We start from the raw sequence: 16,700 nt of genomic DNA, 5'->3' as shown, positions 1-16,700 counted from the left end.
CGTTTTCTATTCTTTGGCCTGCTTTAGCTCTGGTCTTTCTCCTCGTGACTGAGTAGCCCTACTATAGGAGATTCCCTTACTGTATTTCCCTAAAAAAGGTCAATTCTGTGAAATGTTGTGGAAATGAAAATGTGGTCCTCTAAAAGTATGTTCTTATATTTACTCTATTTTCAAACGTCCAAAATAGCAATGGACTGGATGATAGTAGCTTATGATGCCCATCCTGGAGATAGGAGAGAACCCAAAGAAGAGCATACGTGTGTAGCGCTTATGGTAGCGCCCATAGCAATAATGGACACTGTTAGCATCCCGTAGCCTAATAAGTCTTATTTTGCAAAAAGAAAGCAACGAAATGCTTCGACTGCCAGGGCAAACCATCTATGAAACAACTGCTAATAATTCACCTTTTTTTCCTTACAATATACAGATCTAAGTTCCATAAACTGAGCCTAGCTTAGCAAACCATAAACTGCCAAATAATTCACCTTTTTTTCTCCTTTTGAGTTGAAATCACCCAATTTCTTACAACATACAGATCTAAGTTCTATAAACTAATCCTAACTTAGTTGGTTAAAGATACAGATGTACATCTAAATCACCCAAGTTCGACTCCTCTTAGATGCGAATTCGAGGAGCCATTTTAAAAAAATAGTGATGTGCATCCTTTAAAAAAAAAACAGAGGCCAAAAGTTGTACTTCCATTATTTAAAAAAAACAAAGTTCCATAAAGCTGAATACGAAACTGCACCGAATATTCATCAAATTCATGTATCATCTGGGACATTACAGTTGGGAATAGCCCCCGCACCTTCTTCTAACAACAATAATTAATACAACTGAAAAGAGTCATGAGTAAAACAATGATCGCCTCAGACAAGGATTCAGCTACTAGCTACCAATGCACTCTAGACGAGTTGGCCAGCAATTTCAAAGCATCCAAATTACTTTGGGTCTGAGCTTTCATCTTGAAAGCCTTGGAGAATTGTGTTGCATGCATTCATAGTGCGGGCATCTAGAAGACTGTGGTTCCAGAGTTTAATCATAAAAAAACGCCAACCCCTGTTCATCAAGCGAAAATTGTAAATCAGATAAATAATCATGCACAGTAGAGGAAAGGTATTGACTAATATATTTCCAAATCAGCCACTCACCACAGTAGAGCAGGGTTCTGTACAAGTTGTCGTCCATGGAACTGGGTGAACGCCTCACAGGCCCAAGGTATATGACCATCAGCTAGCACCCTGAAATTTAGCTTTTCAGTAAGAATTAGAACCAAGATGGAATATCATGGCTTCTTCCGATGCATCATCGGGTCTTGCTATAGCAATGAAGCAATAAATTGGAAAAAAAAAACCATCAGTTTTGTTCCACCAGTAATCGGAAACAAAAAAGCAGGTGACAAAATGAAATGCTCAACACGGAACTAAATACTATATACTATTACGGAAATGGAAAATGATGATGTCTGGAAGGAATCGTGAAGGATAATGTGTGCCATGCAAGACATGCATAACTATAGCACTATGCCTGGAATATCTCCAACTAAAATATATTGAATAAAATCGTGATGTTTTGGTACTCAAAATTCGACACTGTTTTGGTATTCAAAATTCAACACCCGAAATAAAATCACAAGAAAACTAGAATTTCGAAATGTAAATTTTGTAAATTTCAGCAGTTGAAATTTGAGTATGTTGTGCCATCTTTCTTTAGTAAAATTATGAGAGCAATGCTCCAAATCCGGGGGATTTGCCTAGTTGCCACTAACTTAGTTACGTTTCAACAAAATGACACCCCTCTCATTGACACATGGGGCCACCTGTGTCAATGACATGTGGGTCGGGATGGCAAATCTTCAAAACACAGCTAAATTAGTGGCATAAAAGCATTTTTTCCCTAACAAGGTCAATTGGGTTTGACAGGGTCAGAACAACATATTACACCCTTCCTGCAAACAGGATTTCATCTCACATGCCACTTGATTGTTTGCTAGATATCAGTGGCAGAATGAGGCCGACAACTCGCATAAGGACATCATTGGTGACGCACGCTGCCACGGCAATCCATATCCACCAGCGATGTGCAGCCACGACCAAGACCAATGGAGGTAGAAATGTGGGTATGGCCACAATGGCGGTGGCAGAAATTTGCAAGACCAGTGGAGAATAGAGATATGCAAAGGTGAAAGACCAATGTAGGGGGTGGGAATGATGGGCTGATGGCTCTGTTTTTGGCTTGGATTGGCAAGAGAGGAAAAAGGGCAAAGGTAGTTTTGGGACTCTTTTGTATAGAGGCATTAGGTAAAGTTAGTTCAAACTTGAACTAAATCCTAAAATTTCCCCTTTGTTGCAGTTTGGGATAATAATCAACAGCAATATTATGACCTAAGATTGAACAAACCTATTGGCACAATCGTCATTATACAAATTCTGCTGCATTTCTAAGTTGTAACAGAAGCTTGACCAATGCTTTTCAAAGTTTTTCCATTTGACAAAATCAAAGGGGAGCACCTACAGCAAGAATCAAACTGGCTAAAAGCTCTACACAAAAGAAATAGAATTTCTGCAACATTTCAGTGACAAATCCTTGGTAACTGCTGCTCTAGACAGAAGATGGCTATAGCAGACCATAGGAGAAAAAAAAATGTTCTGTTCACCATTAACACAAATCACTCCTGTCTACCGTGATAGTCAGTCAGAATTAAGGAAATATTGTGGATAGGCCTGACCTTTGTTTACGAACAAATGAATTCCACATATGCATAATAAGCTTCTCATCTTTTGTAACATCAACAAAATCATCAAGCATCTGCAGGCACTTAGCAAAGTTAAAATAGCAATAATTCAACAGATAGGCAGAGAATGACTCGAGCTCAGGTGAATGTAAAATATTCTATATTTCTGAAGATGAGAGCAATAAGATAGTCACATCTTACTCTTCTATCCTCAAAATCGGCAATATCATCATCAACTTCATCTTCACTATCACGATCTGAGAACACTTGTTCGAATGCCATTGGCTACAAAGTGTAACAGTACAATCAGGCAAGACTTCAAGTGAAGGCCTAGCGTATGTGCATAGTCCCAGTCATAATAATAAGCAGCTAGTGATAAAAATGTAATAAAAGGAGCAGTGTAAAGAATCTAAGAGAAAACACAGGCAGGTAACTTTCTTTTTGGAAAAAAAAACTAAGATGCATAATCTCCATAACTTGATATATGAAAGTTTCCTGATTTCGTTAACCGCCATAAAAGATAGCAAACAAATAAAATGGACATCACATGCCAAAAAGGTCACAGTTTTTAACTATGCAATATTATGTTAATATTTGCATGATTTGATTAACATTGCATTTCTGGAAAATGGGAAAATTTAGAGCAACACCGAAACAAGCAACATGTCACTATATGAAATTATGCAAAGTTGGCAGTGTTGACTGAGATAGAGGACGACCACACTGCCCACAGATATGCACAAACATGCATAAAAGATAGATGAGAAGAGACGAGCAGTTTTCACTCACCTGGGCCCTGTGCGAATGGAAGAACTGACGTTTTTGCAGGAGTTGCCGACTGCCAGATAATACAAACAAACAAACAATAAGTTACACACATTTCAATAGAAGTATCTCGAGAAATAATATTATGATGAATAACATGGTATCAAGAACGTGAACAGAAAGGACTACTTTCTGGGGTCAGCCCGCTCAGCAGACAGCTTCCTTGTCTTTCCAAATTGGAGTACTGTTGGTGGTGAAAGATTGCTACCATGTAAAGAGTGAGTAGGATCAATTGAAGCATGTGCTACGGAAGTCCCTGAAATTTTTTACCATCAAGGTAAGGAAAAGTAGGGAAAGGGGATATGAACCGGGAAAATGCTAGAGCAGGCAATACTGCAGGTTTTCCATAGCATGCAGAGTAATAATGATAATTGCAAGTCAGAAACAACCAGTTCACCACAGTAGCTAATCAGGACATCATTTTTTAGAACTCTCCCCAAAAAACTAATGGTTCAACTTTCACTGCACCTAGAAAGCTAGAATGCAGTGCATTAAGTGTTCAAATAGGCTTTTCTGCGCAATGTAGTATTTTGCAACAAAGAACTATCAAAATGAATTAAGAAAGGAGGAGACAACACAAATGGTTAAGGATTTGCATATTTTCCATCACAGAGTAGACATACTCAACCAATAAGATAGGAGAGAGAACAGACAGATTTGTAACAGGCAGAAACGTCGTTTATGCAACAGTTTTTTTATAACAAAAAATATATGCGACAGTCTAAGAGACCATTAGATGACAACGTACCGTTCTCCCCTTGCACATAGTCGTCTTCAGACCCCACCTGGGCATCTTCAGGCGACCCTGATTCCATAATATGTGAATGTACATGCCTGATTATCTCAGTTGTGTTTTTCAATCGTTTACGCTGCTTACACCTTGAGCTGATGGAACACAATTAGGCAAATAAATCAAACAAAGTAGTGCTCTTAAGAAAACAATGGAGAACTAGCATACCGGTAAGAAAATGTTTGATGCCTTGGATCAACTCCCACCGCCACAAGCTGTAAGTAATTGGGATCATTCGTTATTAAAGATATTTAAGAATGTGTGCCACAATTTAAAGAAATATTCACCGTGCATTCCTATGTGAAACATGTAAAACCTTATTCACAGAAAAAAAACAGCAAGGTAAACTGCATGTTGTTTAGTGTTGTGGAAAACGGAATGCGGTCATCGGATAGAAGGACTACCGCTAAGTGATTAATCATAATACCAACGATTAATCGGAATTATGCGGAGATATGGCGTTTGTGCTAGTATATGTACATATTTGATGATATTTTTCTTGTTTCAGAGAGATTCAAATGCATAACACTACACATTTATACTAGTACCAAATTAGGTCCAACATTCTTAGCTTAGGTCAATTGTGGAGCTGTAGATTCCTCTTCAAACTAATTTTGTGCATTAGAAGTGTCACTTTCTCACAAGTATCCATTTTAGGGTCTTCTTTCTTTGCCGAATTGTCTTTCTTTAAGCTACTTGTGCAGAAATCTCTTAAGTATACAAGGGAGTGGATACATGATGGGCTATTTACATAGATGGGTCAACAAGCAGTAACTTGTGGGCTGAGTATTGCTAATTAAATGGGTGCCGATAAAACGTAAATCGGACGATTAATCAGCAAGCCGGCCGTTTCTGCGTTCACCAGTGCTAACAGCACACTCATGTATGCGTGTGACGGAATGGTCGTTGGTTCGCCACATCCATTTAACCGGGCGACTAAACAGCCATTTACAGCTTAAAACAATTTCATGGGAAATGTGGGTCGATTTTTCAGTGTGATGTAACAGTTGATGCTCGTGCACCCTTGGCTTCCGCACTCAAGAAAGCAAGAAAATCAGAAGCTGAGGGACGTGCAGTTCAAGTCCTTCAGGTGCCCAATTAAGTTAGGATTCCCCATTATGAAGAAACAGTTAAAACACTGAGGGACATGATAAACACATGTAAAGTACTAAGTTCATTAACTGAATATCCATATATACCAACACCATTATTCCCCTGTAACTGGAAAGGCAGCTTAAACTTAAGTCTTAGTTCTGTGGCTAATTCACCTCAGTTCTCCAGGCGTCAGCCTTCAAACTAACATTAACAGCCTGGCACTCTTCTGATACCTGTGTAACATAAAAAATATCATATTATGAGGATTGAAGAGGATTTTGCAATGGAGATTCCAGAGGTTTACCAACCCAAAACTCAAAGTTGAATAGGTCATGCGATGAGTTCAAGTGATATCCCAGACCCTAGTATCACCAAAATAATTATATCAGATATGAATACGAAAAAGTTGAAGTGAATGTATGCACAAAGAAAGAAAAGAAAATCTAATGGCCTCACTATGAAAGAGACTAAATCAAATGTGCAGTGTGAAACAAAATAAGAATATATGCTTTTATCATAAACATAGCAGGCAAGAATGTGCATGATCCTTATGACCAGCACATTGCAGCAACCAATGACGTATGTACAAAAATAATACAAAAGAAACTTTACTTTAAATTTTACCTTGAAGCTTCCACACCGTACCAAGCAAAATGGGCAAGAAAAATCTTCAGTGACTGGTAAGAAGGGATTAATGAAATATATAAGAAACAGTGACATAACAGTAAGGAACAAAAAGCAATGACAAATTATCTCAACCAACAAATGCCATCCAGGATCCCAAATGAAAACTAATAGGTGACTGCAAGGGATCTAGATCTGAATTTTGGCCATGACCGGCATTCAACACCAAGTTGAAAATGCATGTTTAGCCATGCAGGGCCCACTCAGCTTATGCAAATATAAGGTATTTGATGAAATCACCTTGTTACCCCTCAACAATTACTATAGTTAATGGTAAAAGATGCCTTATTGATTGATGGCATAGGGTAATGGAAGGGAAGATATGGAGGAAGATGACTTATCTATTAGACTAGCATTTAAGCAAGGGTGTTATAGAAAGAAAAGAAGAAAAGGTGCCTCAAAACTGTAGGTGGACATCCATTTGGAGAAATGTTGAAGAGGCAACATGAACTTATATTCAGAATTGGGAGGTAGTACACTAGTACCATAGTATGTAACAAAATAACTTTATAAGAAGCCATATTTTTTTCTTTACACTAAATGTTAGCACACTAAAACTATTACTGTTATAGATATCAACCATAAGTGACTAACTTTAATTAAAGGATATCCAAAACAAAGGTGCAGTGTAACAGTGTAAAAAGGTGGAAGATGGAAAAATTTTGTACTAGTTTGCTGTCTTCTGTGTTAATACATACAATTACTAAAGTAAACTGCTTCTCTCTGGAGTTCTTAGCATGTAACCACAATATAAGTGATTTGACAAAACAGTAAAGCAACCGCCATCAAACATATGTTAATAGCTTTTGTTCCAACATGTAGATGATAACACAACAAAATCCCTTATCATATTATTATTTTTACTACTTTAGTTGCAAAAGGTACTTAAACATACTAACATTATCTAGTTAATTAGGTTTACCAAATCAGGTGCGTGGAGAAAATGTGCAGAACCTAGAAACAAGGGCCACTACATGATGCAATCAGGCAACAATTTAACTGGCAGTGTGTCAGAGAGAGAGAGAGAGAGAGAGAACCTTCAGTCTTTTGCATCGTATTATTGTAGTACTTGTAATTGAAAAGCACATTGCCAGCTCTTAAACTGTGGGAAACAAAACTTCTAGATGTTAACTTCGGTTACATAAAAATAGCAATGGATTTTGCTAAAGAGGAAGTTAAAGGATGAGCAAAATAATGACAATATTTTCTTCTAAGGAAACTTCACTAGGTGATGTTAAAACCATAGCAATATACCTATAAACCTACCTGGTCATAGCAATCAAATGCAGGGCACCCATTATGAAGCACCACATCATCAGCTTTCACAAAACTAAACATTTAAATCCATATCAAAATGGATGTCAAGCCAAACTTCCTAAGGACAAAATGTGATTGTTTGAGGGGAGCATATGCTCAATGAACATTCACAGGTTAACTAAATAGTGAACACTTCTTAGTTCCTAACTAGTGAAACTTTCAACTCAATATTGAAAACTTAAACTTGAATTTCAAAAATTAAAACTAATATTCAAACTTTAAGCTCAAAAATCAAACCTTCCAACTTCAAATCAGTAATTCAAATACTCACTACTTAATAACGGTGAACACTTCTTAACTAGTGAAACTTTCAACTCAAGATATTAAAAATTTACTCAAATCTAAGACTCTCAACTCGAAAATTGCAAATTGCAACTCAATAATACTAGAAGAGGAAATTGCTCACTATTTACATCACTAGTGAATGTTCAATGGATAGCAAATGCCTTGTTTGAGCAATAAAGTCACATTTGAGGGATAAAGCACACAAGCATTACAAACATGAGTTGTAAAATCATATAATAAGGTAAGCAATAAAGCATGCCATAGTTCTAAAAACTATACTAGGTCATATATAATGAACTAGCGCCCACCCTGGTACCGCACAATTAACAATTGGATCGAAAATCACAACTGGTTAGGTGACCAAACAAGCCTTGGTTAGTAACTTTTAGAATAATGAAACACACAACAAGAATAAGAAATTTACAGAAAATGGGCTATTGGTTACCTTATTATATTTGATAGTGACGAAGGTGGGACATCATTATATGAGTAACTATTATAAGGAGACATAGACATGACTCTTGCACCAGCCTCTTGCGCGGATATGCATACTTGTAATTGATATGAACCCTGCAACAATCAATCCCACCAATCTCAGCAAGCTATGGTGTTGCTATCCTACACTGATAAGAATATCTACTGAAATTCATTAGTGACAACTGGTCCCCCCACCCCCACCCCCCGGCGGCATCGTAGCTTGCAAAGTGGGATGCAATAAATCTAATTCATGCCCCTGAAACTTGAAATGTTGCCAAAAGTTTGGGGCATTTGAGTTGAAAGATGTAGAGTTTAGGTCTTTTCCAGTAGTTCTACAGAAAGGGATTATAACACATTCAATAGCAGCGGGATGTGATAAGTGAAGTTGCGAACTTGTGATGCATTGAAGTGGCTGGGAGAAGTAATGTTTTGAATGTAAATATTTTATTCAACAGACTGAGAGTTACAAGCGAGGTGCCTATTGGTGTTGACCACACTAATCTTGGATTTAAAAGAATGCATTAGTAATTAGTGATATGGGTAACACTGAGACCCCTGGGCACTAAATCCATTATCTTTTTAACCCATAAATTTGAAAAAAAAAAACAATTAGATTAAATATGAAAGGAAGAAATAGAGAAGACCATACCGTAGCATCAACCTTATGAGAGCAAAATGTCAAGCAACTGTCTTGCTCCAGAAATTTTGGCTGCATGCATAACCAAAAAAAAGGATAAGTAGATCAATATACAGTTTCTAAGTTTCTATACAGTGAAGAGGATAGCAGAATCTGAGAAGTATGGGGATCAAAACAAGGAGAAGGTTACAACACAATCACTGTAATTTATCCTGGACTAAAACTTTTCCTAACTGAAGATTCCAACCGGCATGTTAATTTCAGTAGTTTAGCGCATGTTCTGCTAATTTGCTACAGATTGCCAGTTTGTCACAAGTACTCTTAGTCCTGGCAATTTGCCACCCAATATTTTTGGATCAGTAGGTCCTAATGTATCACAACAATTCTGCCTTATACAAAACTATCCCTCCACTTTCGTATGCAAAGAGAAATTTCAGTGTTAACTCGCACTGTATTTAAAGTACAGCTATAAATTTTACATCAAATGTGAAAGCACGAACAGCTTTCCCCTGAATTGTAAGTTGTAACAGTAAAGTCGGCATATATATAAAATAATTGGAAGTATAGGTAGCAACTTAGACATAATTAGAAGTATGTGGGGGTAAATCATAGAAATCCAAAGTAAAGGTGAGGTTAAATTCTTTTTCTCAAACAAGTGCCACATGCTACGATGTTGGTTCATCTAACCTATAACTATAAAATAACAGGGAAATTAAAATGCTCAGAAAAAATAATGTAACATTACAGTGCATGCTCTAAGAACACTGAATCTGAAATACTCGGCCACAAGGGTGAAAATCAATTTGACATACCTCTAAGAAGCTTGGGCTCATTGTAACTGTAGAAGCCAACTCTGCGGTATGTCCCAAACTTAAAGTCACACAATTCTCCAAAGATGAAGCAAGTAAATTAGTCGGTATTTTACCCCAGGAGCATTTCCCTTCAAGCTCTGTTAAAACGAAAGATAAGGATGATCACAGGTCCATTCAATAGGAATATGAATCTCCCTTTGTTTTTTTTTTTTAGTTTAAATATCATCCTGTACGCTTAATAAATTGATTTTAAATACAAATGTTTCAAACTATACTTTCCTAAAGTCGTAACTATGACAATGGGCATCCTCTTGACATTAATAAAGATTAATCCAATTACTCACAATGAAAGGGCCTAACATGATATTCCTGTTGGAAAAGCAATCACATAAAGTCTCTGCGTATTCTAACTAATCTGGTCATTTCAATTACAGTAAAGCTGAGCAAACATTGCCAATTCTTGATAAACAAACAGAGCAAGGCATTTTGTAGACCAGCTAGCATTAGACAAATGGAAGCACTGCACTTATCAGTTTCCGTTTTGGGTTAATTATATAATAGGATGATTTCTCCAACAAATCCACATGAACGAGAAGGCTTGGCACACCACTAGTGTCTACCAAAGGAGCTGTAGGTAACTTCAACTTTTAGAGGTTGGGCTGGTTGCCCAATAACATCTAGTGTGAGCAGGATTCTGAACATTTTGAGACAGATTAGTTCAATACTTACGAAAAAATAAGAATTCGGAATTTATTTGAGAACCCAATTAGATCTTACGAAAAAATAAGAAGCAATGGACTGTAGACAAGACAACAAATGGCTAGTTCAATCGATGTGGGGCTCATATTTGCGCCTCTAAAGTCCACAATTCAAGTCACAATTCAAGTCATATTAACTACAAGTTGATGGATTTCTTGTGGATTTTCTAGGATTTGATCCTGTGACCTCTCGGCTACTATGACTTAAGATAGTTGTGTTAACCAGCAGTAACATTTCTCAACAACAACAAAGCCTTTGTCCCAAGCAAGTTGGTGTAGGCTAGTGATGAAACCCACAAGATCCAACTAAAAAGATGATGAGAAAACAATAATGACAATAAAGATACTAGTAATAGTAAAAAATAATAACGGTACAAGAAGACTGATGCAGCAGTAACATTTCTCAAAAGAAATAAATAATGATTGTCTGCCATAATATGTCAACATAAACTTACTTTGGAGGGAAGAGCCTTCCACATGGTTCCCAGAGCAGCTATCTTCACCAATAGATTGCCCGACTTGCCCTTTTGTAATAAAATAATTTAGTGATAGCACAGAAGTGTAAAGAATAAATACTCACATAGGATGTGTACTGTACCACAGCTAATAAGGATAATGTTAAGGTTGCAGGCACGGGAAGTTGACAAATTCTTCACATCAGGAATGATGAATGTGGCTTCAGTGTTGTCTTTATTTCCAAATTCACTAAAAGAAGTAAGCAAACAAACCCGACTGAATCGATATATTGGAGAATGCTGCAAGATTGTATCATAAATGAGAACTGAGATCATTTGGAAGATAAAAATAAAGCTCATCACTCATTTTCACAAACTAAAGAAAGCTAAACTCACCCCTTCAAGCGAAACATTACTAGTAGGTCTAGCTAATAGAACATAAAGAGGAAAGATATTCTGTGCTTGCAATTCGGTATTTGTACTTCCAGAAAGTGATATGGTTATCTGAATCCTGCATTGATGCAGACAAAAAAAAGTTAAAGACAGGAAAATATTTGCAACAAACAAGTTTCCAGATTCGATAGTGCAGATGATTTATCACAAAAATTACACCTGACATAAACTTGTAATTTTTTGGTCTTGTTTGGCCAAGCTACTATTTTGGTTTCTACTACGATCTATGAGGAAGCTGCAGCCATCTAGTGCTTGATAACTAAAATTTTAAAACATGCAGTTCAGAAAAATCATAAGCATAGCTGTGTTTAGATTATTGCTCGAGCATACCTGCTTGAAAACATGATTTGACACTTGTGGCCGGTTTTATTCTTGAATGAAACTGTATAGTTTTGTGACTAAGTAAAATCAGGGCAATTTGCTTGCATTAGCTGCTGGAGCATCCATAGCAATAAAAGGTACTCACAGATTTCCCACACGATTACACAAATGGCTGCAACTCCAATCATATGACTCCAAAAGAATAGATCCATCATGTACACGAATAGATCCATCATGTACACGAAACTAGGCGAGCAACACCTAATTGTATCTTTAAAGAGATAATGAAATTTTAGACCTTTGACTTTGGACTCAGCTTCATCTTTGAAGCAAATATTCAAAAGGGAAAACTTAGCTTTCGTCTACTGCAATAGTTGCTAAAGTATCAAAAAGTAACAAGAAGGTAAAGTGAAGTCGGAAATTTCAAGGCCATATGCTCTCATTTGAAATTCCAACTTCCAAGTTTTCATTTTGATTCATCAAAAATGTTGAAAACAAAAGTTGTAGAAATAAGTAATTTTCAACTTTAAATCATAAGAAGAATGTACATTTGTGTATATATAAAACATGTATATGTATATATATTAAAACTAATTATAGCTTACCTTGGAGTAAGATTTAGAAATATAAGCCTTTTCGGAGTTATAGCTTAACTTTAAATGTTAAAATACGTTGTTTCAAGCAGTGTAGGTGGCTCAACAACATAACTAAATAAATTAACTAAGGAATGGAAAAACTAGCAAATCACACTATATTATGTCAAATCTGCTGGAGTCAGTCCTATGCTATGTAAGCAAATGGAAAAAAACAATATTTTTTGAAACAGAATAATATTTTCTACTGGCACAATGAATTAGAGCAATCATTATTCTTGACTGTACTCCACGGGAGTAGAGTCAAAGTTGTGTGTGTACCACAGTATCAGTTATGGGCAATAATGCCCAGTACAATTCCTGGCACAACCTCACTAAACAAGCTTCAGCTCCAGCTTAAGTAATTTATAAATCCAACGACATGTACAGAAAAAATACATCGAATGCCATAAACCTTAGTTCACAGGGGTAAACAACATGCAGAGTAAAATTCAAACGGCATGGCTTTAAGAGGAGCAACTCAAGGGGCAAGGAGACAGAGACCATAGACCAGAGCAGCCATTAATTCATTCCTTCTTAATTGATTGATGACAAAGATAATAGAGATCATAAATATGTCATCAGTGGTGCTACAACCTAAAAGATAGAAACGGCCACAAAGGAAATTTTACTGACGGCAACAAAGAAATAATCATCATAATCCATACATAGGACCTGTGTGCTCGCATGCTGGGCCCACACCATGACAATGGATAGAGAGGATATAAGTAACCAAATTAGTCGTCAAGGTGCTCAGTTGAATATGGAATAATAAATGCATAGTCAAACATTTAAATGTATGATTGTCTGTTCAAGGATCAAACCTCTTTTTCCGCCTTGCGTGTATCTTGTAAAGAAGGCATCTTTGAATAAAAGTGGGCTGCAAAATTGAGAGAACCATATTGGTATCTCAAAGCACTAACACAACTGTTACTGGTGAGTAAGCATGAACAAGCGAAAATGTAGAAGGAAGGGATCGCAGTTGTAGGATGGACCTTACATTTTTAATGGCTCGGCGTTGAATAATATTGTACAGCTCAATAGGCTTGCAATACAAAGCAAAATTTTCTTCAGCAGCATGTAGCTCATCTGGAGACAATTCAACTCTTGAATGCTGACGGCAGACCTGGTCTGCAGACCCAGGATGACCATAGCCACATCCAGCGTTCCTGCATACAAGCACAACTTGCATAAAAAAAAAAAGAAGAACACATCTCATCTATCTTAAAAGAACAAGAACACAACATAGCCATAGTTGCACATGTGCAAAGCAGCTGAAATACCCTTTCCTACTTTAAAAGACACGATGCAAGCCACACTCGGCGACAATGACTCAATGTACAGTACTATGCAAAACAATTTGACCAGTTTCCAGAATCTACCAGATAAAGCACCACATTAAATTTCCGGCGAGCGGATCTCCCAAAATTAACCATCTGGCCGTCAAGAGTCCTCCACTACCTTCCCAAAACAGACCCAAGCGCAAACCTACCGAGGCATCACACACAATGCACTACCGACGATGCACGCAGAATCCTGTCATAGGCCCTCGTCAATCGTGCACTCTTAAACGCACGAATGACTACGGAACATGGACGACCTTGTGCGCTTTTATTTACCAGGCAACGCCGGAATCATCCGCAGAGCGGCGGCGTCACGCGCAGAGACGGAAGTAGAAAAGCAAGCAACAAAATAACGCAGCAGTAGCAGTAACAGAGAAACAGAAGCTGGTGGCAGCGGGCGTACCCGGCGTCGCGAGGAGGCAGAGGCAGGCCCGGCATCCTCGCCGCCGAGGAGCACCTAGGGTTCCGCAGACCCCCGACGAATTCTTTCCCCGCGCAGGAACCCACCCCACGGATGGATCACGTCATCAGCATACACCGGGCAGGGGCGGGTGGGCGGCGATGGGAGCAGGAGCGGTTGCGGCGGCGATGGGATTGAAGGAGCGGCGGTCTGGAGACGAACGGGCAATTGGGATTTGCGGCGATTGGATGAAGGTCCGCTGCCGAGTGTTTTTGTTTCCTTTTGCAATTTCAATATTGCGGGGCCCACACGGTAGAGTGAAAGCAGATTTTATAAGAGCATGTCTCATTGCGGTGAAAGCGGATTTCACTTCTTCGTTCTTCTCAAATCTCAATCCAAAACTTTCCGTGGTGTTCACAGCTCTAGCTATCTACTCACTGATAGAAAACTATCATACTCACGACATTTCAAATCACAGATCCAAAACTTCCTACTCATAAATCTTTCAACTCGTAGATCCAAATATTTCTACTCACAAAAGTTTCAAACCACACATCCAAAACTTGCAAAACATTCAAATCATAGTTCCAAAACTTATATACAACCCCAACATTCAAATCATAGATCCACAACTTTCTGCCTGGAATTCAAAAACTTTCAATCATATATATAACCCAAACTTTCAAATCATCGATCCAAAACTTTCTACATTCAATCCAAAACCTAGATCTCAAAGAAAATCTAGTCTTTATTTGGACGAGCTTCATCAGGCATACCTATTCTTTCTCGGGCGAAGATGATAACGTCTGTGCGTCGCACTAGCAGCGCCATCATCCCTGAGCAGCCGGGAGCAAGCAAGAATTTGCAATCCACTCATTGGGCTTGATTGAGGACATAGCTGTGACGAAGAGAATCTGGATCCAAAACTTTCTACATTCAACCCAAAACCTAGATCCGGAATAAAATATAGTTTTTGTTTGGGCAAGGTTTATCATGTCTACCTATTTTTTGTCTGATGAAGAGGATAACGCATGTGTGCCGTACTAGCAACACCACCATCGTTGAGTAGCTGGGAACATGCGGGATTTAATGCACCTTTCATCTGGCTTGATTGAGGACATAGGTGTGACGAAGAGGATCTGGATCTAAAACTTTCTGCATTCAACCCAAAACCTAGATCTGGAAGAAAATATTGTATTTGTTTGGGCAAGGTTTATCGTGCCTACCTTTTTTTTCTCCGGCGAAGAGGATAACGCCTGTGTGCCGTAGTAGCAACACCACCATCGCTGAGCAACCGAGAGCATGCGGGATTTAGCGCGCCTCTCATCAGGCTTGACTGAGGACATAGCGGCGGCAAAGAGGATCTAGATCCAAAACTTTCTACATTCAACCAAAACCCTAGATCTCGAAGAAATCCAGTCTTTATTTGTGCAAGCTTCACCATGCCTACCTGTTTTGTCTCTGGCAAAGAGGATAGCATATGTGTGCCGCAGTAGCTGCACCATCATCACTGAGCGACGGGGAATGCGTGGGATTTAGCGCACCTCTCATCGGGCTTGATTCAGGTTGCTGGCATAACTGTTGTGAGGCTACAACGACTGACGACGACAGATCAACGGCCTCGCACGAGCGCTCATGAACGACAACGCCTAAAGTGGTGGGCGATTGCGGTGCTGCAATCTGTTGCTTCATGGCGTGGGTGGGTGGGGGTGGGGGAGAAATGAACAAATAAGCAAAGGGAAAGTAAGGTCAAGAGGGAAAAGGAAAGTGTGGTGGAGTTATATCTACTCTGGTGGGGCCCACATAACAAACCAACAACCATTGCGTAGTATTTTGCCTAGGCCTGCTCATGGGTAGCCCGGTTCGGTAAACCCAACCCGCCTGCTCATGGGTAGCCCAGTCCGGTAAACCCAACCCGACTCGCCCCAGCCCAAAAAAAGCTTGACCCAGCCTGGCCCGACCAGTGCACATGGGCAGGCTCGGGCTTAACTTCTCTGCCCATAGATTTTTTTGGGCCGTGCTCAGGCTTAAAATATAGGCCCAAAACCCGAAAAAGCTCAGAAAAGCCCAAGATCGGTCCAAAAAATCACTATCAGGTCGGGCTCGAGCCTAGAAGCCCAGCCCGATGTCGGGCTTGGGTTGGGCTCTGGCTTGTGGTTTTCCCGTCAAACTTTTCAAAGCCCAGCCCGGCCTTTAACTAGATATAATTTTGCCTCACCCGTTGACCAAGGTTGTTAGATATATTTTGAAAAGTAGATATATTTAATATAAAAACAATTATGTTCTTACATGTAAGTTTAATTTAATTTTTTTAATATTTAGTAAGAAATTGTAAATTTGAGTGCACTTAGGTACACTACTACATAATAGTCCTTATATGACGGTCCACCACTACTTGTTCATAAAAAAATGGATATCACTGTCGTTTCTAGATATCAGCCGGCAGTGAAATCACTACCAGTTTTTAATACGAGCCGAAAGTGATAAGGAGTCTGGACATGAAATTATCATTTAATCCGATTTTGTCTCACCCGATCTCGCATCCACTCACGCTTGGGGCAGTGATAATATGCGGTCAGCTCGATCCCCTCCGATCCACTCAATCTCCACCTTATCCCCTCCTCCTCCCCCCGCCCTCTCTCTAAAACTCGATCTCGATTCATGGCGTAGGGGCGCTCCAGT

General features: G+C 38.8%; 1 protein-coding gene across 2 annotated transcripts; it reads right to left on the bottom strand.

Moving 5' to 3' along the window:
* Nucleotides 1-681: 681 nt before the first annotated feature.
* On the bottom strand, nucleotides 682-14,315 carry LOC133901323 (polycomb group protein EMF2B). Of its 2 annotated transcripts, XM_062342646.1 has the most exons (21): nucleotides 14,022-14,315; nucleotides 13,276-13,444; nucleotides 13,100-13,155; nucleotides 11,266-11,380; nucleotides 11,013-11,169; nucleotides 10,870-10,938; nucleotides 9,657-9,793; nucleotides 8,857-8,916; nucleotides 8,176-8,300; nucleotides 7,166-7,230; nucleotides 6,069-6,121; nucleotides 5,753-5,806; nucleotides 5,618-5,677; nucleotides 4,518-4,564; nucleotides 4,308-4,444; nucleotides 3,689-3,815; nucleotides 3,524-3,572; nucleotides 2,936-3,019; nucleotides 2,729-2,808; nucleotides 1,152-1,241; nucleotides 682-1,059 (listed from the first exon to the last, which is right to left on the bottom strand). In XM_062342646.1, exons 1-21 carry the CDS (start codon nucleotides 14,054-14,056, stop codon nucleotides 942-944), a joined length of 1,887 nt encoding a protein of 628 aa, XP_062198630.1. In that variant the 5' UTR covers nucleotides 14,057-14,315; the 3' UTR covers nucleotides 682-941. The 2 variants fall into 2 exon arrangements, with proteins under 2 accessions (XP_062198630.1, XP_062198631.1); XM_062342647.1 differs by lacking the exons at nucleotides 13,276-13,444; nucleotides 14,022-14,315 and having other exon boundaries at nucleotides 11,013-11,119.
* Between the last annotated feature and the right edge of the window lie 2,385 nt (nucleotides 14,316-16,700).

The sequence above is a fragment of the Phragmites australis genome, chromosome 20 (assembly GCF_958298935.1).
Source record: "Phragmites australis chromosome 20, lpPhrAust1.1, whole genome shotgun sequence".
Taxonomy (NCBI): Eukaryota; Viridiplantae; Streptophyta; class Magnoliopsida; order Poales; family Poaceae; genus Phragmites; species Phragmites australis.
The sequence above is the reverse complement of the archived record's forward strand: the minus strand, read 5'-3'. Positions and strand labels throughout refer to the sequence as shown.